The sequence below is a fragment of the Sesamum indicum genome, linkage group LG10, assembly GCF_000512975.1.
Source record: "Sesamum indicum cultivar Zhongzhi No. 13 linkage group LG10, S_indicum_v1.0, whole genome shotgun sequence".
Lineage (NCBI taxonomy): Eukaryota > Viridiplantae > Streptophyta > Magnoliopsida > Lamiales > Pedaliaceae > Sesamum > Sesamum indicum.
Genome location: NC_026154.1, coordinates 3212179 through 3237815, shown reverse-complemented (window position 1 = coordinate 3237815; position 25637 = coordinate 3212179). Strand labels below are relative to the sequence as shown.

The following is a 25637-nucleotide window of genomic DNA, read 5'->3' as shown; positions in this document are numbered from 1 at the left end:
GGCATGGCATGGCTGTAGGGTTGGGAAGAAGGAATAATTTTCTTAAAAAATCTTTTTAATAATTTAAAATATTTTTTGATAAAAAAATAATTTATTTTACTAATCTAATACAATTTATATAAATTGCATAAATTATTTTGAATTATTATTTATTAACTTTAATAAAATTTAATTATAAATAAAAATAGAGGATAAATAATCTTTTTATTTTAATAATTTTAAAAATCTATAAAAGTATGATAATCTTTTGATTTAAACTTATAAACTAGTAATTAATTTTATTAATATATTAATTGAAAATTTAATATTTTAATTATTAAAAAGTATAAATTTATATAGAGCTTCAATTAAAAAAAGTTAATAAATAATTTAAATTTAAATTAAAAATTAGTATAAATAATAAAAAGATGTCCTGTCATATTATTCATCCCATAAACATTACTTTGACACTCCCTCTATATTTTGGTAATTACAAAACACCTCTGAGGACATTTCTGTCATTAAAAAATTAAATTAAAGTTTGACCGAGTTAACAGGGGTATTTTTGGATTTTTAAGGCTGTCAGGGTGATTTCTGTAATTTTTAAAAAGGCAGGGGTGATTTGTGTAAAAGAACGGGGATGAGATGTAATTATCCCTTAAACAAATTTCAACACATCTGATCAATTACAATTGTCAATCCCACGTCTCAAGTCTGGTCTATCCAACTATTGGAAAATTATATGCGAGTAACCTTCCCATGTTCATGTAGTGCTTCTCATCTCTCAAGTGGTGTATGAGTGCATATTAATAGTTATCTTCAAGAAGTCAGACAGACTTACAGCTACAGATAAGGCCTCAGCAGCTGCATCCACTTCTGCAAATTCTTCTTCCAGATGTATCCTCTTGACACGACCTTTCCAGGAAGACTCCATGTCTTCAAAAAACTCATTTGGAATTATGGGATGAGATGTTATCTTCTGATCATTTTCACCATCTAAGGAGATAATTTCACCAATTCTACGCGAAACTGATTTACATTCATTCACCTGAAGTTCAGGAAAAGAAATTATTGCCTTAAATTCCAGCAAAAATGTAAATGAAATGCCAATACTGGAAATACCAAAACCAACATTTTCAAAGATGAATTAGAAAAACAAACACATGAATGGCTTGGCATAGGTTATTGCTTCTTTCAACCATCAGAGGATGAGCTAAAAGTAAGAATAATGCAGTGTATGTCAGATCAGAATAATCACTTACTAGTGTCTCCAGTTCAACTTTCAATCCAGTTGCCACCCAAGTAGGATCCATTAATAATTTCAGAATTTCGTTGAGCTCTGAATTTGTGTACAGTTGCAATATATCATCAAGAACACTTTTTATTTTGCAAAACTCTATATGATTAGTCTCCTTCGACTCCAGCAACTTCACGAGCTGCAGATATACAAAAGAAAAAGGCTACAATTTACCACAAAAGATTGCGTTCATTCAGAAGAAAGCATACAGATAATTGGAATAGTTAATGCTTATTAGCTGAGAGTTGCAACTGAAGGCTGTTGTACCCAAAGCCGTAAAATTTTGCATTTATCATTACCATTGCATCCCAGCTCTTGAATACCATGTTTATGAGTTATCGCGTCCCAATCTTTATGAATCAATGATTTTGAATAGTAAAATGACAGCTGATAGTATGTGAAGCAATATCATTCTGAGTACCAGCGATATAACATCATGAAAATAATCCTAGCTTCTCGCCTGAAAAATTACTGAAACCAAGAATCCACTCTGAAGTTCTTAAAGATATAATGGCCATAACAGAGCCTTATTTTGCAAAGGTCGGACCATAATGTTTGAGCAATTAGGATTTGTGATTCTAGAAGATTATACAATGTTTTGGATCTTAGGTACTGAAGCGGACAGTTTTACTACTGAAAACAAGATAAAGAGTCCAACCTTAGCAGAAGGAACACAGGTGAATTCAGGAACTGAGCATGTTATGTTGCTCATCAGTTTGCAGGCTTCTGCAAAGAGACAAACGTAACAGTAAGGAAGCTAAAAAAACAAAAAGAATCACAAAACCATGAAGATACCCACAACGCACATTATGAGAAATGTTATCCTTGAGCATATAAGCATTACTGTTTGCACATTGGTCATAATGACGGACCATTCTTGCTCTGTGAGATAATTTGCAGACACAGTCCTTTTCTGATTATTACAATAATTTCCAAAAAAGAAAAATGATTATGATATCTCAGAGCCTTGAAATTTAAAATCACTGAGCTTCTACAAGAATATAATCAGGCAAGACCAAAATTTGTTGTTTCAGAGAGATCGAACGCAAAATAATTACTAAAGCATCACATAAATGAGAAACACATACAACAGTTATCCAGAAAACATAGAAGCATCAATAGATAGATTCAGTCTCAAGGAACAAAATTATCATTATATCATCAAGGACAATTACAATACCCTCCCTCCCGTCCCAGTAACTTAGGCCAACATGCAAAGCTCCCCTCTTGGGTTTGTATACAAGGCCCTCCCTTTTTACTTATCACCAACTAACAATACCCCCTTCTAGTAATCAACTTGGCAGAGTTTGGTGACTTAGAATTCTAATAAACTTCACACAGCTATGATGATGCACATAATTTGAGAACATTATCCAAACATTGTCCCTGTTAAGATAATGAACCCAACATTCTGAGTCCCTACAAGGATTGTCCTGTAACTTTACACAACCCCAAAGTTACAAAAGTAAGCCATAATAACCAATGTTGAATTAAGTTCCAACCATCCTGATCATTTTTTGATAACATACTTGAAAAGGCCCAACTGACCAAAAATTAGACAACAATTTATCCCTTGCAACTAATCATTTATAGAATATTTTGATATATCAAAAAACCATGGACAAGGGGATGTAGAAGTTGAAGTCAATGTATAACCACATATTTTTTTCCTCTTTTATTAAATATCTTTCCTTGGAAATAGTTCACACTCTACAATTGAGATGATAATTGATGTGATGAACGTTAAATCATTCTCATATTTTGTGGTAACCCTGGTAATTAACTTGCTCTTAGATTTACATCAATCACATTCTATGTTAATTGCATAATGAATCAAATCAATGAACTCCTGTGTAAAAGAATATCTGAGAAAAAGAAAAGGTACAATTATTCCCCATACTTAATAAATCCTAGCAAGGGCAAGCTCGTCTCTTTTGCAAATTTCATCAGGTTTCATCAGATTCGATGGTCAGCGAGCAGTGTCGGTAATTTTGATATTAAGGGAGGTTTGTGCAGTTATCCACAATAATAGGGGTGGACGATGCAATTAACCTAAGAACTAAGTCACCTAACAGAAGAGATGTCAATGATAGCAATCAGTTATATAGTTTCTTCGGCCAAAATACCATTGCTGAATCATGAACAAGAAACGACCCTACATACAGAAGTTCCTGAAGAATAAATGCTGCATTCATTACGACTCACCTTGTATTGTTGATGCAATCTCATAAGCAGGAGGGTTCAAGAGAAGATCTCTAACATACCTGTGAAAAAGGAAAAAGGGAGAAGTAGGAAACCAGTATGTAACAGTGATGCAAGTCAGTTGAAACAAGATCACCAAAGAACACGGAAATAAGGGAGACTCCAATTCCCAATCCCTCTTCCTTCTTTCTCACTTTAACAGGCAACATTACACCAAATCTGGGTGATATGCTAGGACTGATAGTTATAGCAGTGACTATGAAAAAGTGGCAGTAGATCCAAACAGGTAGTGGTTGTGATTTGAATTGAAGCTACAGTTGGCATGGCCTTGCGCTCAACATATATATAAATACATGTATATATATATATATATGCACATTTAAAATGCATTTTGTGTTTTATCAAGTATGAAGCAGGATATCCATAATTAACTTCTCACTTACATAATAGGAAGCCCAGTACAATTTGATGGAAGCAGCACTTTGAGTAAACAAGGGATTCCTTCAGTTGGAAGAGCACCTGATGACATGTAAGTAACAAAAAACTTCACTTATTTGACATATATCAATTTGGACAACACTCCCTTTTATTATAAATGAAAACATTGACTTTTCTGTTTAGTATATTGTTGCAACAATATGGCTATATTCACACAATTCTTTTTTTGCAAAATGACCACCTTATCAATGAAAGGATTCTATGCCTGGTTCAATACTTTTACTAGAGTATTAGCAAGTTTGAGATTCACTTCGGTAAATGGTCAAATCAGCCAAAAAGAATCAATAATGTCAATTTACTTGCATCATCTAACCTGCATTTATTTCAAGTTACCTATTTGTGTGGCTGTGCCAAGGTGTAAAGGACTGGGCCTGTTTTCTGAGGCAACTGTAACATTTCTGAATGTGATATCATCTTCAAGGCCATAAAGCTCTTTTACCTGAATATGCACAAAATTTAATGCACCAAACTGATAAACTCGAGAAGTGAGGCACAGGCTCTACATGCAAGCAATTAAAAATTTCACTGCAACCTTCTTCAGAAGCTCATTCACCGGATTACCATCGAACCATTCAAATTGTCTAGCATTGCATTCTCCCCACAACAGGCCACCTTCACCAAATTCTCCCCATCGACAAGTTCCTGCAAAGAAGACTCTGGGATATGAATATCAAAAGACATGAATCATAAAAACAAAGAGCAATTGGGCAAAAGTTTATCTCCAAATGTTAGTGATCATCTTCTGTTCTTCCTTACTCGAGGGATATGAAGTATATCATTCATCACGAAACTAAAGACTTCGGACCAAATCATAATGACACGTGAAAGGTGACTAACTGTTCTAGAAATTCATGATACATAGCCATTTCCATAATAGCATTGTTTTCCTTCTTTTTTTTCTTTTGCGAGACAAGAATGGAAATACTATCCTATAAGTCATTTCTATGAAAAGTCCTCATGGAATCATAAAATTCCAACAGAAATCAATTAAGCCATGCATCATTTGAAGATTGTAACACTAGGCTAGGATCAACAAAGTTTAGCTTTTGTAGTTAAAACAACGTATACATCACTGAGTTTCCATAGTATTACATTTCTGAACAAGAAAGATGGTCCTATATGGCAGAGCATTCAAAGAATGGAAAGTTAAAGGAGTTCCAGAGTAACACAATTAGGTACTATTGTACACAGAATTCATGGAGAACAATGTGGACACAACTTTCAGAATTTTCCTTCATCAAGCTTGTTTATTTATTTGGCTGGGCGGAAACAAGAGCATCTGAAGTTTGATCTGAATAAACTTTTGTCTAGAAGTTTATCTTTCTTTAAAGCTTGCAGAATGTGGTTAAAGGAGGTATAAAGTACCAGATAAATTGCATAAGGGGACACATTAAATTATCTAAAATAGCTATCAAAGATACAATTTAAAATGCTACCAAAGAATGTCCCGTGTTGTATTTAACAAATTACAGACACTATTTTACCACAAGGAATATGATGCCGATTGTAACATAAACCTGAGGAATTATGTTTCAATGATGCATGCAGGAACAAATGATGGCACCGACAAGTACGAAGTTTGGTAACCAAGGCTTCTTCTGTCAGCCCATCCTCTGCAGAATAAGTCTTCATTGTCTCCAGCACCGAAACCATGCAGTATCCCTTAGCCGAACGAGATATCCCTTGGGTAAAAAATCAGCTTTAGTGGAAAAAATATAGATCCATTCTTGCCGTAAAATCATAGAAATTCAACATAGTTTATGTAATCACTTTTGATACTTAATCTGTTTAATTTAATTAAAAAGGAGTGATCTCCTATACTTAACATTCATCACATGTCTATTTCAGCCAGGTGGCCATTGCATTGTAATTTTAGTATGAACATGAAAGTCTTTAGGTCTCTGCGCTTGGCCCACATTACTTGAATGCCCCAACCACATTATTTCTTTCCGTGACTTAATTTCTCATCAACTTATTCTTCCAGGTTTGATTTTAACAATAAGCCCATAAGCAACTCTGTTATATCAGAATACTAATCAATGTTCCTCCAGTGGAAATTGAAAACAACAAGTCAAAAGTGAAATTCTAAACAGATTATCACCACCCAAACTATTACGCACAAGAGATTCCATTGCACGTACCTACTACAGGCATTGGTTCTGGGAAATCCAGATCATGATCATCTCCAACAAGACCAAACACATAAGGACTGCCAGGATGCGCATGCCTGAAAAACTCATGTCAAGTTAGAACAGGGTCCGCAGATTTCGCCGAAAGATACAAGAGAACACCTAGTACTTCTAAGAATCACCATCTGAACAGCACTTATAAGCCAAAATATGTCAGTTTGATACTTATAGACTTATAGTGTAGTACAAAGGAGGGACCAACAAATAATTATATGCGATATAAAGGACAGAATGCTAAACACAATCAGGGACTCTTCATTTGAAGTCCTCAGACTATCCTGTGCTTCTTAAGCCTAAGTGCAAAATCCAGCGACTTAGTGCCAGAAGACCTTATTTTTCTATGATTACCTGTGGGCAACTAAGGGCCATAAATATTTGGGGTGATAAAATAAAAACTAACAAGGCACCCGATGACTTCTGCATAGGTTGTAACAGTTAAAAGTGCAAGCAATACAAGATAGGTTGAATACCTAACTAATTACAAAAGGTACATAAGCTCTAAATGTAAAGTCCAGGCCAAATGGCTTTATTTCCTATGATTTCTAGCAATTAAGCTCCAGGTTTTTTCGGATGATGAACTCAAAAATCACTAGGTACCCAATGACTTCTGCATATGGGTTAAGACAAAATGCATTCAGTATATAGACTAAGGTCTTCAATTAAAGAGCAACCACAACTTGACAAGAGAGAGATACATCATGCCTCAAATTAGATAAATAATATTCAGAATACAAAGATGGGAATGTCACATCTCAGTAAAAATAGATATCAAACAAACATCATCACAAAGTTCTTTAGCCCAATTCGGTGTCAAAAAGTTAGTTGACACGAGCGGATAAGATTCTAGTAGCAACAAAAATAATGCAACCAAACAACAAAGTGAGCTAGTTGATCAAAAGATCAAGTCCATATGCAAATTACCCAGATATAAAACGACTTTTACGAGTGCGAGCTTGAGTTGGACCCTGTACTTCTTCCACTATGCACTACAAATTGAAAAACAAAAACAGAGTTTCCAAATTACCCAGTTTATGCAGGAAAGACTGGGTAAAATAATAAGACGCTTAAACTGCAGAATATAAAAAAATTGTCTTTTTTCCTGCACAGGGGTGTGGAAGAGTGTTTTATAAAATAAAACGCAATTCAAGGGCAAAGCAGGAAATCTCAAGTCATGGTACTCACAACAGAGAAACCATTACGTGTCAGGTCATCCAATGTCTGTCGCAGATTCTGCAGGAATAAGAAAGTGAAATATCAACAAGTGGAACCCAACAGAGCAATTCTGGGAAAAGGATATGAACATCTAGCCACAAGCTTACAGAGAAAGGATAGGTGTTTGAGAGGAAATTAGAACTTCTTCTCTTCATAGTATACAATCACCTAGCTTGGCATGCTTCACCTTCTTCTTCAGAAGTGAAGCAGTGCAGTCATATCAAACAGACATAGAATTTACTCCTTTCTTCACTGAGACATAAATTTATTTGTTCTTTCTTAACATGCATTTCAAAGGATTTTGGCAGTCAGTAAGAAAGGCCGTTTGGTTTTGATTGATCACCATGTTGAACAAATATTCGCTTTAGAACAACAATTCCCATGTCAGAAATGTTTGCATGTCCTACAATACTTGTCTTTGAAATATATCATTTACTCCCAACATCAAATGTTCTCTTCTCGAAGCCCGTCCCACTTCATTAAAACCTAAACCTAGCCACTATAATACCACATCAAGGGAACCTTCAATTATTGCAGCAAAAATCCGGTTGCATAAACAGCATAAATTCCCCAAAGTTCTAAATAATTTAACATCAAACTCAAGGGCAGACATATTTGCAACAAGTACAATAAGTGTAAAAGATCTTTTTCATCAGAATTCTCGAGTTGGTCTCTTCCCTCTTTCAAGGATCCCAGAACCATCAGAAATACAAAAGAGTACACTCCTCAAGAGGTCATTGTGGACCAGTAAATATCGAGAACCAAGGACCGATCTTTTCAGCACTGACTTGACTACTTTTCTTTGGTTTTGATGAGAAACAAATGGTTGAAGGAAAAACACAATCACCAAACCTTAATATTTGACCAAAATACAACTAGTCGGAAAAGCACACAAACATTTTCACAAATTTCTAATTATGTAACTGAAAGTTCTTATGGCCTTTCTGATATTTTCATATTTAAATTTCTATAATTTGTTTGTGAATCCTTATAAATCCCACATTGATAATCACGAAATAATATATAATAATCAAGTTTAATCAATTATGGTTTTCAAGTACTTATTTTAATAACCATAACCAAGAAAAACATACAACCTAAACCAAATAGGCTACAAACGCCAGGATAAAAACCTCACACAGCAAGTTATTAAAGTGGCTGCAGTGCATGTGATGAAGCATTAGCTTGTATATTATGGAAAATTATTAGTTCAGAACATAAAAGTCAAGTATAATGAAAATTCATTAGAAAGTTCCAACAGAGCTACCATGCCTGCAATTTAAAAGGCACAAAATCTGATAACTAAATGTCTGACATGAATCTCACCATCTAAGTCTTAAGAGCCGGAAAATAAAATGGACAATAAGTACCACTACAGGGCAACCAGCCCTCGGGATGCTATCTGAACGTAAACCACCAAAAGGATTTAATCCAGCATATTCCACAAGAATGCAGGCATCGGTACCAATCGCCTCATAAAAATCTCCAACCTTGGAATAAAGAAAAGTGGTAAGATGGAGAACTTGGGCATAATATTAGTCAAGTTTGTGGTGTGCGTAAGTGCATGAAACCAGAATTGTAAAAATGAAATAAACAATATAACAGGCAGGAAAAGTCCATGTTGACATACTCTGCATAGCAAAACTTCACGAGGAAATTTTGACTTGAATTGCAAGATTTCCCAATTTAGAGTTCCTTCTTTTAGGCTGCAATATAATCAGGAAAAGAAGTTACCAAATTGACATCATGTAAATAATACTGCAATATTTTTTCTAAAATATGCATCACCCACATAAAATTGAAATCATAAGAGTAACAAAGCCTAACTGGGTAATAAATCTTAAAACTGCAATGAGAAATAATGATCAAGTATGTACAATAGAAGAGAGGATACACACTATATCAGTGAAAAGCACATTTCCTCATACAGTTGAGGTTTCAAAAAGGAAAGCAGTAATGTAATAAGCATTCTATGACAAGAAAGTTTTCCGATGACGTACATAGGTAAACCAAGTGAAAAAAAGCACTTAGTTTCCAAAGTTCATCAAGCATGTCAGTACGATTGCATTATTATTTGGCTTCTTATTAAGCTTACATATCTAAGACTACAATTGCATTTGACTAAAGATGTAAAAGGATGGCTGGAATATTTTCTGTGACGCAAAGAGAATTTTACAGCTCACCTTCCATTTTTCAAGGTCGTATCAACACCCAGCAAATTAGAAAATGTAAGCCGCTTGACCAGCAGAACAGAAGAAGGCTTTCTGCACATCTGCATTTTCTGAAACAAGGGAACACGGTCCAATTAGACTTGCAAGAAGCTATGAACATCTGCACGAGAACAATCAGCTGTAATTTAGCTGATTAATTATGTGGCAAAATCAGCAAAACAGAGATCTATCTAACCTCCTTCCACCAGATGACATGAGCATAATCTTTGTCTTCTACAGCAATTTTTGATTGTTTGTGTTTCTTTGACGGTTTCACATAAAGCTTTCTCTCTTTGAAGCAAAAGATGTGATTAGACCGCCTGATACTGTTAAGAGGAAACAATTGGCACCCAATTAGATATCACATTCTAAAAAAAATTATGTATGCAAAAGAGTAGAAATGGAAAGGCCGGAAAAATATTGTTAAAGAACCATGTGAAAGAATACAGATATGACTGATGCTGATTGTCAAATATATCAGGACACTCAATTTTTTATGCAGATCATCCATAGTCAGTTTAGTCTAAAATTATGCGCTCCCAAAGTTGAGATCAAGGAAATCATACAATAAGCAATAATTATATCGAAGTAAAGAAACTTCTCCAAATTAACTAACAAGGTTTCCAACCATCTTTACAGGCCCTTTCAAAAACCTGAGTGAAGCAGGTCTGCCAATCAAAAGGTTGGATCCTGAAATAGCTAATTGACTCAGTAAAGTAGCAACCAGCTGCTGGGGTATTACATATTCCATGATGGAATAGGCACAATATTGTATTATCATCTGCATGTTCTCATTTTCTGAATTAGATTATACTCTCCTGAATATACACTAGTAACAACCTTCAAAAACAGCTAACAAGCGGGCTCGCCAGTTCTAGCTCTATGGAAGTAATTGAAAGTGAAGCACAACCAGAATTCAAAAATACGAATCATAAGTACAGGTGATAGGGCTTTCAAATTTCATTTTAAGTGTATATCCGTAATGCTTTCCACAAAAAGCCAGACTCTTGGAAGCAAAATACAGTAATATTCATGTACAACAGAACACAGATGATTAAGTAGATATTCTCTACTGGAAGCCACACTTGAAAAATAACCCACACACATAAAAAAGCAACAGTCTTTTTTAGCTTCTAACACAAATTTTACGCAAGAGAGACATATAGAAGAATCCATAAACCCACATTTTAAAAACCCATAAGAAAAAGACTTAATCTGTTCAGCACACGTAAACAAGGACACTCCCATTAAATAGTTAAGAAGGTGGGGAAAGAGAGAGAGAGAGAGAGACAGAGAGAGAGAGAGAGAGAGAGAGATGGGTTCAGTTATCGAAAAAGCAGAGTGTGGGGGAGTGGTGGTGCTTCCCGCCAGAGCAAAGCAGAACGAAACAGAAACAGAGAGGCTCGTGAAATATAAATCATACTTGGACTTATAGAGGAGGGCAGATAGGCATACGGACATATTCATCACACGAATGGACAAATGCTTGTTTTCATCCTTTCTTGTTTGCCCAAACCAAGTTCAAGCCTTTTTATCTTCTTCTTTTTTTCTTTTATCCTAAATTAAATTTGAGTAAATAAGGCCGATAATTACAATTTTGGTCTTCAAACGTAATCACTTATGCATTTTTGCTTTTCAAACAGGTTACAATTTTAATCTTCGAACTGTCTTTTTTGATAATTTCATAATCATTCCCACAAGTATCACATTCACATAGTTTCACAAACAATATTAACTAACACTTAGCATAACGAGGAGTAAAATCTATGGCGTGCTTGCTTCTCTTTTGTCATGAAAAATATTCCTCAACTGCGAAATTTCCAAACTCAAATAAAATTAGGTTCTACACTTTGGTTATGTTTGAGGATCAATGTCGGAATTATGCAGTGATTAAGATGTAAAAGATTTAAAAGTATTAGAAATACTAGTTGGAAGTAGAACATATTGATATATAAATGTTTCGAAAAAAAAGTTAGGGCAAATTACAACGGGCTCCTTTAAGGTTTGACATAACTACAATTACCTTTTTTTATTTAAAAAATTACAAATACATCTGGTATTAGCAGTTGTCTAACAAATACCTTCTCGTCACAAGCCCATTCTAGAAAGTATTTATTAGGCGATCGTTAGCTTTTCGTATTATTCAAAAAACAAAAAGGTATTTATAATTATAAAAAAAAATCAAAAGAGCTTATTGTAATTTACACAAAATTATTATATTACCGACTTATCTATACGTTACTTCCATTAGAAATGACAGTATCTCTTTATAACGGAAAAACATTTCCATCAACCTCCAAAATGAGTTTTCTATCGACCAATAATGTGAAACTCCGACAAGTATCAAAGCACATTATTTCTTCATGGTTTAAAAGTGCATCAATGTATTTGATAATTTGTGTTCGGAAGCAAATTTCATAAAATAAAATAAAATAAAATTGTAATATGGAGCTGATGAGAACACACCCATGTCGTGTTCTCCAATGTGGTTGTGTTCTCCACAATTATTTTGCTTCCATTCATTTCATTGGATACTTAACCAAAATTAATAATTTTGTCAAAAAAAAAGCAGTTTTGAAACTAAAATTATAATTCGCTATCATTTGGGGGCTGAAACTGAATTAGTAATATTAATTAGGGACTAAAAGTGTTATTTTCTCCAATAGTTTAAAAGAAATGGCAAAGTAAGGACATTTGTCGTCAGAAATTATCAATTTGGCCAGAAAAAGTCACGTGCATGCCACATTAATCCTTAGTCTCTTAAATTTGTGTAGAATTACTTTAATCCTTCAAATTCATTTCTTAATTTTAGATTTACTCTCGTATTGGCCCCTCTCTCACACGACAATTTTCTAGCCACATCTTCGGTGGAAAATTGATCAAACTGAGATAAAAACTAAGGTTAGGAACAGTAAAATCAAGTAATAAACTTGAGAGACTACACACAAATTTAAGGTATCATCCATACATACTATTTACTTCAAAATAATTTACAAAAACCACATCCTCTTCCTTAATTGGATCCCCATTACGTAGAAGAAAGAGAAAATAAGACACAGTTTTGATCAAATAACTTTTGCACAATCTTAATTAGCTCTCAAGCAAGAACACCTTGAAGCTTTTTTGCTACCAGCTTTCATAATTTACACATAAATTTATCTTCGTATCCTTTACATTGTCTGCTTCAAACATTTTCCTTGGGATCATAATCAAGAAAATAAAAAGTAACTCAAAAATCACTCAGGAGCTGTAAAGCAGTATAACAATCATTGAAAAGTCAATAAACTTGTAAAATTTTCTCAATTTCAAGAAGAACAGCATTTTGCTTGCTAGTTGTTACAGGATTGTACACAGTGTGGTGGAAATACTCCCAATGCTGAGTGCTACCTCGAATGCTTTGAGTGCCAATCTCCATTTGTCCTGAAAAAAATTGATCACAACATATATATATATACATGCGTCAGTAATTAATTCCAAGAACAAAGACGAAGGAACATAAGTCATGTCTAATATAAAGTCGGAATACTGACCGTGGTGGATGCAGGAACGATTGCAGTCGAATAATTATGGCTCGGAGTTGGAGGATGAACGATGTATGTGTTATAAGTCGGATAAGTAGTATTTATGTACATGTTACTCTGCGGCCTTGGAACGATCGCATTTGAGGAAGTAATCCATGGCTGCCACAACGAGAGTTATCGATATAGGTTTGGTGTGATAACAATGTGTGTCAAGCAAGATCAAAATGAAAATACACGTACTTGAAAGATTTATGCTGGAATGAGAAAAAAAAATTGATTATAGTTGGTAGACATACTAGGATTAAATCATTTTTGGTCCCGTAATTTAGGTTATTCGACAGTTTCGTCCTTTCTTTTTCTATAGTAGTATTTTGGTCATATATCTTTTTAATTTTTGTTATTTCAGTTATTTTGTTCGCTAGAGTTCACCTCGAGCAACGAGAAGGGTGAATCTGGGGAAAAAAAGCACTAAGATCGTGAAAATTGAAAAGATTTAGGAAAAATACTATCTTAAAAAGTTAAAGGGCAAAAATGCTAGCAAAAATTGACCGATAAGAACAAAAGCTTAATTTTTATTTTAAAACATATGCATTTTTCCGGCGAGAAATATCAACTCCAAGGAAAAAAAAGAACTAAAATTTTGAAAATTAAAAAGATATAGGAGAAGACGAAATGCTAAATGACCTAAGTTACGGGACAAAAAATTCATTTAAGCCAACATACTAACTGTCACAATAGGTTATTGTAGTTTACCCTTAAAATTACATTACCTCATTTGAGTTTACGCCTGCAGATTGCGCAAGATCTTCATCCCTTTTGGCTTCTAGCAACGTGTAGTTGTCCAAAAATTGAACCCGGCCATCGTGATTGTGGTTACATTTGGTAGAGCGATAACAATCACGGCACAAATTAAACGAGCGTTGAGGATTCTTAAAGCACTCGACACATGAGAAAAATATTCCAGGTATAAAGTTTCCGCATCCATCACAAAATGGTCGTCCACTTTTAATGATGTAGTATAGTGTCATCACCTCCGAGAAGTCTAGAGCACCGTTACCATCATGGTCTAGTTCATTGAAGAAGTAAGGACTACGCATTTGTGAGTAGCCTTCCTGTCGCATGAACGTTAAGAACTCCGACAGGTCTACCCTACCGTCTCCATTCGTGTCCATTGTTTTGAAAAACTCATACGCCAAAGCCTGGACTTCTGGAGAACCTGCTCGATAGTGGGCTCTTGCGATCTCCCGCAGTTCTTCCATCTCTTTCTGTTAGCCAAGATCAAGAATGTATTAAGTAATTAATATTTGGATTCATTTATTTTATAAAATCATATAACTAGACAAACTGGCACGCTCAATTGAATCCTATTATCGCTTGGTCGGCTAAGACGTAAGGACGAAAGAAGAAGCTTTTGAAGAAGTGATAGTAACTTCATACCAGGAGCGAGAAAGGTAGCTATTGCCTTGATCCCATCTCTCATTCCCATTGGGAACCGGCTATATCCCACTCAGAGTTCAAACCATATGCGTATGATATTTCCAATGAGATGAATTCTACATCTATGTGTGTGAAGTAGAATACAAGACGGAACACGAATTCAGAATAGAGGATTTGGATTAGGACTTTATAGACGGAATATAAGATGAACGATTAGGTTCGGAAAAAAATCGATTGAGATCAAACATTTTCTTAAATATACAGTAAATTTTATACATTTTACCCTCTTTACCTAAAGGAAAACATCAATTTTGAAACTAAAAAAAAAATCAACTTAGCTCAATTGATGACATTAAGATATGTAATATCCCCCCTCAAAAAAAAAAAAAGAAAAAGATATGTAATATCCAACTAGCCAAGAAAGCGTCATATTTCATTACCTTGCCTTGACTTTTTTCTGCCTCTTTGCTACGATCTCTCAGCACGGCGAGCAGAGAATGATGATCCAACAAGTACTTGGACGAGTGCTCGTGGGCGACGGTTCCGCGACGGTAACAAGTGCAGCATAGATCAAAGGTATCAGGGCTCTTTCCCAGACACAACAAGCAAGAAAAGTACGGGCCGACGAGTAAACCCCAGCAGCCACTGCAAACCAGCAGGTTCACTTTATTTACCATGTAATATACCGCTAAAACTTCGTAAAAATCCAGGGTTCCGTCGCCATTTTCGTCGAGTTGTTTAAAGACGTTCTCATTCGACAACCAGGAGCCCACGGACCTCTTCAGTTCGAGGAGGCTGACTCTTCCGTCGCCGTTGACGTCTAGGTTCCTGAAGAACTCTTCTGCCGATTCTTTTTCCTCGTCGCTCGCTCTCTCGTAGTAGGCCGTCGCTATTTCTCTCATCCCTTCCATCTTTCTGTCGGTATTTCTGTCGCTTTGCTAGTATTACAAATTTCGACTTTCCTGCAGACATCATTTTTCGAATAAATGAAGACAATAAAAGCTTGACTTTAGGTTTTATTTTAATTTATTCAAGGGACTGGAAATTTATTGCAAAAGTGTTGGTTTGTTTTGACCTCTTCAAATCTGATCATGGTTCAATTATTCAAGTAGAGCTGTAAGGGTTATTATTCAATTTCAAGGTCTAAACATGAAGCTCCAATTGTTTAAACTAACTTGTATTTTCCTTAATTAAATTTTCACACGTAGAGCTATTTTATCTCATGTTTAAATGAAATGGATTTTCTATTTCAAATTTTGGAAAATAGGAATTCTGAAGAGGTTTTGAAATGTGATTTTATAGTTGTTAAAGTGAAATTTGCCCCCAATATATGGTTGCAATCGAGTTAAGCAAACTCACTCCTGGAATGCGACAAAACTAACCAAGATTGCGAATAGCAATTGTGGAAACCTCCTTTCAAGAATAATTCAAAAAGCTAAAATATAAAGTGTGTATCCTAATATTTGATTTCATCTTTATATGTAGACATTTAAATGATTTTTTTAAAAAATATGCATCTAGTCAATTTATACCTCTATAATAAAAAAGTTGCAATCTTTAAGGAAAAAAACACAATTTCTGATCAGATGCTTTAGGAAAACAACTTTAAAATTGCAGTTTAAGTTTTCCCATTTACAGAAAAGTCATCTTATTTCAATAAAATGCTATTTATTGTATGCAACTCTAAATAAGAGAATAAAATAATTATAAAGCATATTTTTTTAGAATAAAATTAAATAAAATATTATTTTATTTTGCTAGATAAATGTACATGTGCCAAGTGAACTTACATATGAAAAAATATATATAAATTCCCTCCTTTTCTTAATTATTCTCTGCAGTTTTTATTTTAAATTTTAAAGCGGATAACTCTTCATTAAGCATTTAAATGTAGACATGGAATCTATATGCGCAAGCTATCAGACATGAACCCTATTACATTTCTATTCCAATTCAAGCACTCGACACATAAAAATAATATTCCAAATATAATGTTCCAACAATAGTCACAAAATGGCCGGCCACTTTTAATAATATATTAGATACTGTCATCACCTCAAACAAATCTTAAACGCCATTACCATCTAGATCTAGTTCATTGAAGAAGTAAGGGCTACGCATCTGTGAGTAGCCTTCGTGCTGCATGAACGTTAAGAACTCCGACAGGACTACCCTGCCGTCTCCATTTCTGTTCATTGTTTCGAAAAACACATATGCCAAAGCCTGGAGTGCTTCTGGAGAGCCCGTACAATAATGGGCTCTTGCGGATCTCCTGCAATTTGGAATGTATCTCGAAATTCCAATGCCAAAATTTGCCGTTGGGCACGAGAAAAGAAAACAGGTTCGAATATGACTTGTTAGAAAATATACCGTAAATATTGTACATGTTCCCTTCATATATATATGAAATGAAATATAAGATAAAAGACCGAATTAAAATGAAAAATTAGCCTAGTTTATTGATGACATTAAGATATGTAATATCCAACTACGTAGCCAAGAACTCGTAATTGCCTCGACCTTATTCTGCCTCTTTGCTACGGTTTCTTGACACGTCGAGCAGAGAATGATGATCCAACAAGTGCTGCGGGCGAGTGCTCGTGGGCGGTGTTTTCGCGACCATAACGAGTGCAGCATAGATCGAAGGCATGAGGGCTTACTCCCAGACACAGCAAGCAAGAAAAGTACGGACCAACAAGTAACCCCCAATGGCCATTGCAAAACGGCAGCTGCACCTAATTATCTACCATGTAATAGATACAGCTAAAGATTCGTAAAAGTCCAGGTTTCCATCGCATTGTTTGAACACTTTGTTGTTCGACAACCAGGAGCCGATGGAGGATCTCTTCAGTTCGAAGCGACCGACTCTTCCGTCGCCATTCACATCTAGATTTCTGAAGAACTCTACTGCCGAATCATTTTCCTCTTCGCCCGCCCTCTCGTAGTAGGCTGTCGCTGTTTCTTTCATCCCTTCCATCTTTCTCGCTATTGTCTCTTATGCGGATCAGATTTTCCATTCCAAAATTTGTCTCATTTTTTACATCGTTTAATATATACACGTCATGTGTATAACATCTTTAAACAACTCAACAAAAATGGCAACAAAACCTTGGATTTTCATGAAGTTTTAAGGTTGCAAAGTTTATTTAATGCTTCTAAAGACTACAAATGGACGGAGACAATCACCATGTAGAACGACTAAAGTCCAACTGAAGTCTTCACAAAAGTCGAAATTTGTGAGACTAGCCCGAAATTAGTGTTATAAATTCTATTTCATCTTTTACTTCATTCAACATGTACATGGTATGCATATAAAATTATTATTTAATTAAGTAAAATATATAATGTTATTTCTATATACCTGCCGATGAAGGAGTTTACAAAATTACCTAAATACCCCTATCATTTTAAGGTATTTTAATTCCCATAGTTGATTATTTTGACCATCTTGACTAATTTTGACCAGGGAATGAACAAAGACCATAGGATTATGATGACGTGGCAGCATCTCAAAGGGGACACGTGGCGCTCTCCTAGACGGTATCGTACGACTATAAATAGCCCCATTTATGATTATTGAAATTACGTTTTATCTCATCAGTTTACCGTCATTTCGTGATCTCATTCGATCTCATTTTATCTTTTTGACCCCGCCTTTCTAACTTAAGCATCGGAGGGCCATCACCAAGGGCTATTCGGCTAGTCTCACGTTTGCTTTGTTCTCAGGATCCACTAACAGGTAGTTCGAAAGAAGGATTCAGCGACCCGATCTTGATTTCGCGCGACCTACATCACCTGTCATGTGTACGTTGAATGGTGTAAAAAATATATCAAATTTTGCAACAAAAATCGGCCGCTCTTTGTTTATGACAAATTTCGATTTTCACAAAGGCTTCACAAGTGCAATCCTAATGTTGACCTAGTAGTAAATTTGAGTTATTTGAGTTTTGTGTGAGTATTGATTTATTTTAGTAATAATTATTGATTTATTACAGCGATAATTTCTAATACATATATTAATTATTAAAATTTATAATATAATTACAATCAATTCACAATAATATATATATATATATATATATATATATAATATCGCATGAGCAAGAGCATAGGTTAGATTGAAAAGACTGTGAGCAGAGCCCAAAGAGTGAAGTGGATTGAACAGAACAAGTTCTTGCCTTAACCCACATTCGTCATTTGTCATCAAACAGCCGCCACAGACAGAGAAGTGCCAGAAACATAAAATTGGAAAAGAAATGCAAAATTGTTAAAAGAGAGAAGTCCACAATCCATACATATATTCTTCCTCTTCCCTCCACGCCCACCTTCTCACTTCAGACAATATCATCCGATGGCTTCATCTGCTATCACTCCCAGCTCCTCGTTCCTTGCCGACAAGGTATTTTTGCTTATTTAGTCCTGTATATTTATGTGTTTGTTTCAATTTATCTATTTCTCGGATTCTTGTGGGAGAATAATTGCGCTCGTTTTTGTTTCCAGAAAGATGGGATTGGCGGGTTTTCAGCTTTCCGCAGGCAGCCTCCATTTCCACGTTCTGCGCAGGTTTCCAAGAGGAAGGTCTCCAAGAAAATAGCGTCTGTAATGGCACCTCAGCAATCTGAGAGAAAACCGTCAACAACGGGGGCGGTAAATGCTTTTTTATATGATGAAGTTTGGATTTTTCAGAGATTTGTCCGCTAATTTGTTGGATTTTTTTTAATGGTGGGTTTTTGATTAATTTGTGGATTTCTGCAGGTCAAGACTGGGATGACTATGACTGAGAAGATACTGGCAAGAGCTTCGGAGAAAACCCAGTTGGTACCTGGGGAGAATGTTTGGGTGAACGTGGATATTTTGATGACACATGATGTTTGTGGCCCTGGTTCCATTGGGATCTTCAAGAGAGAGTTTGGAGAAAATGCAAAGGTATTTGGATAAAGAGCAGTTTTCTCTTGGTTGAGTTATATTTACTAAGACTGTTGATGCTGTTCTAAGGTATTCTTGTTTGATAATGTACAATGTTGTTTTGATAATTGATAGAATTATTGGCACATTATTAGGTACTTCAGCTTGTCTTTATTTTGTTTCTGTTATGTTGTATTGACAGTTCATATGTTCAATTTGAATATTGATACTTTCTGCATTCCTACCCTGTTTGACATACTTACCAAGTAGAGCCATACGCCAGAAAAGTTTTGATCAGGAGACTCATTTTCGGATTTTCCTAGGAGTTGATTATGTATATTATGCTTCATCCTAGTTTAGTTCTTGAAGGTCCGATCCTGTCTAGATGTATTTCATATCTTAGTTTGTTCTCTCCCATCCTTTAGATTTACATAGGCTATTTTGCTGAGTGTTATCTATAAAACATTATATCTAACTATTTTTGTAATTTTCTTGAATCTTCTCTTTGTAATCAGCAGAAGAAAGGGCAAACCTTCTTGTCTAGGTCTGCAAGAACCCCATAGATTGTACTACCGATAGAGGTCTTCGTAGTTATGATGGAAAACCCCTTTGTTTAATTATTTATTTTTGCAATTATTTCACATAATTGAGGATTTTATGATTGTTCTCATGGAAGCCCTCTTCTCATTTAAGCTTGATTTTCATATAAGCATTTTCTTGATCTTAATTTATGAAGCATTCTTTGAGGGTCTGTAGCATCAATTTTGGGGTCTCTCTCTTTCTGCTACTATCTTGGATCCTAATTTATTGTAATGTCATGTTTTCGTTTGGACCTCTAAGAAAATGAACTTCAGTTGTTCTCTATCTGCTTTGGTTTGCCATGTCATCATTTGTTGGTTCAAGTTTTGATTTTGGTTGGTTGTTTCCCATATGCTCATTTGTTATAGTAATGTGTTTGCCACTAGCTTTAGTAGTAACTTTAAGGAGCTTAAAGCGTGTGCTATCTTGTAACAGTGTGATGGTTTGTTGTGATTTTTCAGAAACTCAAAAATTTTATTCTGGTATCATTCATTTTATCGTAACATGTTCTGATGTTTACAGGATGAAGGAATAATTGTTGGCTTATATTGTCATAATCAGTGACAATTGTTTTTTTTTTTTTTCAATGTTTTCTCTTCTTTGTTTTGGTATTATTACAGATTTTCTGTCTTATAGAATAAATTCATGGATCTCACTTTTTCTCTTGTATTGTCCCGAGTGCTAATAGATCATCTGTGTCCGTACTCTAACTTAGTTCCTTCTCCTTTGCAATTGTAGGTCTGGGACCGTGAGAAAGTTGTAATAATTCCAGATCATTATATCTTCACCACTGATGAAAGAGCAAATCGGAATGTAGACATCTTGAGGGATTTCTGTACTGAGCAAAATATTAAGTACTTTTATGACATTAAAGATCTAGGAAATTTCAAGGTGTGGTTACGTTGTCTGACCAGATGATAAAAATTCCTAATTATTATTTATTTGTGTTGTAGGCATTTGACTCTCACACACTGATATTGCAGGCAAATCCCGATTATAAAGGTGTGTGCCATGTAGCTCTTGCCCAAGAAGGTCATTGCCGACCTGGAGAGGTATTGATTGTTGACTACAATTTTACTAGTGTTCAAAATTTTCCATTTTTGCCCTCTGGATTTATTATTGGATCGTTCTAGGTCTTGCTGGGGACCGACTCTCACACATGTACTGCTGGAGCATTTGGTCAATTTGCCACTGGAATTGGAAATACTGATGCAGGTTTTGTGCTGGGTACTGGAAAGCTTTTGCTGAAGGTAAGTTATGTAATTTTTATGTTTAGCTTTTTCTTTTACTGGTGACTGTTTTCACTGAAATATTTCATAAGTTATGGTGAGGGTGCTAGAATAGTGTTGCTTTTTTCATTTAAGCGGATTTCGTTTTACTGATTGTGTGAATTTAGTGATATAGTGTTTGTTTGCATGGAATGAATAGCTGGAATTGGATTTGGGAACACTGAATCCGTATTTGATTTTCTTAAAATGTGAGTCAATTCTAAGCGTCAAACACAAGAAAAATAGACATGCATCTTGGTTTCCTTTGATTTTAAATTATCAAAATATTACATCCCTCCTATAACTCTCTTGGTTTGCTTTGAAATGCCTTATTCCGTTTTTTGGACATTCAAGATTCTTCTGTCATTATAGTGTCACAATTGTATGTCTTCTTTGTAGTACTAGTGTCCTATCAACGCAGTGTCTCCTAGATGCGTAGACCCAGAAATTTAATAAGTTTTAAGCAGCCTCATTGGTAGACTTTTAGATTGAATGTCATGTATTTGCCAACTAAAATGGAGCTTTCTCTATCATAATTCAAAGTTGGCGTGACTGTTTATTGAATAACTCTATGTTCATCAATTTTTCTTTATATGGACATATGAGCCTGAGAGTATTTTGCGTCAATGCATTGCAGGTTCCTCCAACTCTGAGATTCGTGATGGATGGTGAAATGCCTGATTATCTGCTTGCCAAAGATTTGATTTTGCAAGTAAGTGTATTTGATCTTAATGTCATTCAGATCTCTTAAATAAAGGAAAACAAGATCTTGGCTTGTGCGTATGTGGACTCAGAACACCTAAAGTTTTGTTTACTTTTTACATATTCTGTAGATTATTGGTGAAATTTCAGTGGCTGGTGCAACATATAAAGCCATGGAATTTGTCGGCTCTACAGTTGAAAGTTTAACAGTAAGTGAATCTTACCGTTCATTAGTTTTGCTTATGTTTTTAAGATAACACTCTTTGAGTCACTAATGAGTCTTCCTGCCATGCACTCTTTAATTTCATTGAAGATGGAAGAAAGACTGACATTATGCAACATGGTTGTCGAAGCTGGTGGTAAAAATGGTATCATCCCTGCTGATAGTACCACGTATAAATATCTTGAGGTTAGTTTTTAATGACATCGATTCCATGAAATCTCTCTCTATCACTCACTCAAACACGCACACTTAGGATTCATGCGACATGCAAAACACAAATTCAAACTTGTGTGTACATGAAAATACACTGCCCTAGTGCAGGAAATTGCCTTTTGTTAGGTCTCCTTGAGGTTATTTTAAGAAGCAGGAAAAAGTAATATTCGAGGTTATTTTGTTGGTAATGTAACAGCATTTTTTTCTGCTTCTCAGGATAAGACATCTCTGCCATATGAACCAGTTGTCAGTGATGGAGATGCAAGGTAGCCTTCTGGCTTCTACCACACCTGTGCTAATAATTGTATAGCTTTGCAGTTTGTACTAGTTTTGATTAAATTCAGCTGATAGTAAAGTAAAAAATTGTTTGGTACGGCCCTATAAAAGTAATCAATGTATTTCCATTCTGTCACAAATATGGAAACCTCTTCTTTTACATAATACTTATGTAATACTTCGAAGCAGCTATCGTTCCTATTCTAAGCTTGGCTGTGTAAGGAGTAACAAAATTCTGAATTATTATCTCTTCACCATCATGTACTTGTTTCAGATAAGCTTATGCTTACAGGTCGAATTTATTTTCTTTTTGATAGATTTCTTTCAGAGTACAGATTTGATATCTCGAAGTTGGAGCCTGTGGTGGCTAAGGTCAGTAGTATAGATCACATTTACCACTTTCAGTTCTGCAAGCAAAATACTGCAAGAGAATAGAGAATGTTTCTATTTATTGCATTTACTTCCTGAAAATCTTCTTAATATCAGAGAGGTTTTTCAGTCATTAGATTTTATGGAAGTGTTAAAAGAAAATGTGAAACGCTTTTACTCTTTCGACTGTATGCTTGCAGTTATAATATTTTTACTGCACTATTGTTTAAGTGCTGTTTTGATGATAAGCATCCGAGCTCTGTATACAATTATCCACTTATTTTATTTGTCTTCTCAGCCTCATTCTCCAGATAATCGTGCTTTAGCCAGAGAATGCAAAGATGTGAAAATTGACAGAGTATATATTGGATCTTGCACTGGTGGAAAAACAGAGGATTTCATGGCGGCTGCTAAATTATTTCTTGCTTCGGTAAGAAACACTTCTATTGCTCTACTGGTCGATTGCTATTTTAGAGACAATTATTGTTTTTAAATATAAAATTGGATCAGAAAATGGCTTTGTGCCATCGATAACAACTGAATTTGTTGAGCTTATCCTTGCCAACAGCTTAGTGACTTGCTGCAGCTAAAGATGCTCTGTTATGAATTTCCAGTATCTTAGTGTTCATGTATTTGTCTGTGTGACATCTATGCATGCGTTGCTTTGTCTATTTCATAGTACCTTTGTATGTATCTAATCTTCTAAGATTATAATGACTGATGGGGTTCTTTGGGGATATAAACTGCTGCCAGTTGCCTGTTACTGTTATATGTCACTTATGCACCAGGATATATATATCTTAACATTGGTGGGAACAAGATATATAAAGAGTTGTGTATCTCTATATTCACCGAATATTTAAGGCCGAGTATATAAGTCAATGATATGTATCAATATTAGTAGACACGGCCGTCCTTGATGGATTTCGTTAAAAGGTAAATGCTACAGTTTGTCTGCAGTATGTGATTATTCCAATCACCAACTAAACGAACAAATTTGTGACGCCAAATCTTTCTCGAGCTGAAACTTGGTTATTATACACAGGGGAAGAAGGTTAAAGTCCCAACATTCCTCGTTCCTGCTACACAGAAGGTATGCTTTAGTTATGAGCTAAATGTTTATTGCTTCATTATGAATTAAATGTAAACATTTCGTATCTGACCTGTAACCTGTACGTGTTTTCTCAGGTTTGGATGGATATATATAGCCTTCCAGTACCAGGATCTGGTGGGAAAACTTGCTCACAGATATTTGAGGAAGCCGGTTGTGATACACCAGCAAGCCCTAGTTGCGGTGCGTGCTTGGGAGGTCCAAGAGACACTTATGCACGCATGAACGAGCCTCAGGCAAGTTATGCTGTCTCTGATATAGATTGGACTTTGTTGTGTTGCATAACAGTCATATGCTAGCATGATCTTGGATAAACGGTTCCCATGTTGCCAACCCTAAAGAATCTCTCTTGTTTTGAACAGAAAACATGAAAAGAAAATGTTCCTATGCATGTGATTACTTGAGACATATATTGACTTATGCTTTATTTCACATAACAATGTCCAGACATTTAAAAGTTTATATGATTTGAAGGACAAAAGAAGGCATAACCTAATGTTTGGCAAGCTGTCCTTTCTTCTTCCTTTCCCTTGCCAGTTGCCTATACGTATGTATATATATATATATATCACCGAATCTATGGAACCCATGCAGGTCTGTGTTTCAACGACGAATAGGAATTTCCCTGGTCGTATGGGCCACAAAGAAGGGCAGATTTATCTAGCTTCTCCATATACAGCTGCAGCATCTGCATTGACTGGTTTTGTTACTGATCCACGAGAATTTTTGCAGTAAGCAGTTGTTTTAGCAGTTTTCTACCACCCTACTTTCTCAACATGAATTTTGGAGCTGAAGCACCTCGACTATTTATGCTGTTTGTATCTTGTGCTATGTCGGAAACTTTGTTGCTTACAACTTGTTCGTGTAACTTGAAAAAAGTCTTTTCTTTCCGTTGTTGTAATAATAGACTGAGAATGTCAATAAAATGAGTCTTGAAGCGGACACGTTTAACCTCCCAAACATGGCAGCCGTCTCATTTTCACATGCACTGAACTACTGGAGATTAGTTCAGGCAAAGTGAGAAAAGGTTTGAAACAAACATTCTCGTTGTCTGCAAAACATGGAAGACTTGGTCCCCATGTAATGTGCAGATATATGCTATACTGAATAGTTGAAAATTCTTCCCTGATAATCGAAAAGATCACTTAAGATGATTTGAAGGACTTCTGATTCATATGGATTGAAAATCATTCGGATATGGGCATCGAATTCGTGCCAGAATGTTCATATTCCAACATCTTGTAAAACGATGATGGACGATACCCAAATACACCAGCATTTCTTGCAAGAACAACATGGTTGTACAATGTTTTTCTTTTGTAATAACTACCTGCGTACCTGCTTGAAATATGTAGGTATATTTTAATCTTGATGTTTATGATAATTTCTGCAAAGCACCCATTTGCTCTCATCGACTAATCCAAACATATTCTTATTTTTACAGGA

The 25637-nt window shown here is 35.3% G+C and overlaps 4 protein-coding genes across 4 annotated transcripts; 1 reads left to right on the top strand and 3 right to left on the bottom strand.

The window, feature by feature from the left end:
- LOC105172031 (DNA mismatch repair protein MSH1, mitochondrial-like) lies at positions 624-10338 on the bottom strand. Its single transcript, XM_011093370.2, has 16 exons — positions 10241-10338; positions 9784-9913; positions 9561-9658; positions 9008-9083; positions 8748-8867; positions 7348-7395; positions 7087-7151; positions 6118-6203; positions 5494-5658; positions 4509-4618; positions 4310-4415; positions 3922-3997; positions 3482-3540; positions 1935-2002; positions 1242-1415; positions 624-1027 (listed from the first exon to the last, which is right to left on the bottom strand). Exons 1-16 carry the CDS (start codon positions 10336-10338, stop codon positions 764-766), a joined length of 1743 nt encoding a protein of 580 aa, XP_011091672.1. The 3' UTR covers positions 624-763.
- On the bottom strand, positions 12585-15537 carry LOC105172030. The gene is made up of 4 exons (XM_020697195.1): positions 14986-15537; positions 13879-14373; positions 13118-13267; positions 12585-13007 (listed from the first exon to the last, which is right to left on the bottom strand). Exons 1-4 carry the CDS (start codon positions 15454-15456, stop codon positions 12924-12926), a joined length of 1200 nt encoding a protein of 399 aa, XP_020552854.1. The 5' UTR covers positions 15457-15537; the 3' UTR covers positions 12585-12923.
- On the bottom strand, positions 16613-17522 carry LOC105172027. Its single transcript, XM_011093367.1, has 2 exons — positions 17293-17522; positions 16613-16817 (listed from the first exon to the last, which is right to left on the bottom strand). The coding sequence occupies exons 1-2, from the start codon at positions 17520-17522 to the stop codon at positions 16613-16615; spliced, it is 435 nt and encodes a 144-aa protein (XP_011091669.1).
- LOC105171812 (3-isopropylmalate dehydratase large subunit, chloroplastic) lies at positions 18675-25151 on the top strand. The gene is made up of 15 exons (XM_011093048.2): positions 18675-18944; positions 19046-19192; positions 19301-19471; positions 20768-20920; positions 21013-21081; positions 21163-21279; positions 21935-22009; positions 22131-22208; positions 22313-22408; positions 22652-22701; positions 23029-23083; positions 23379-23510; positions 24126-24173; positions 24269-24427; positions 24786-25151. Exons 1-15 carry the CDS (start codon positions 18897-18899, stop codon positions 24924-24926), a joined length of 1539 nt encoding a protein of 512 aa, XP_011091350.1. The 5' UTR covers positions 18675-18896; the 3' UTR covers positions 24927-25151.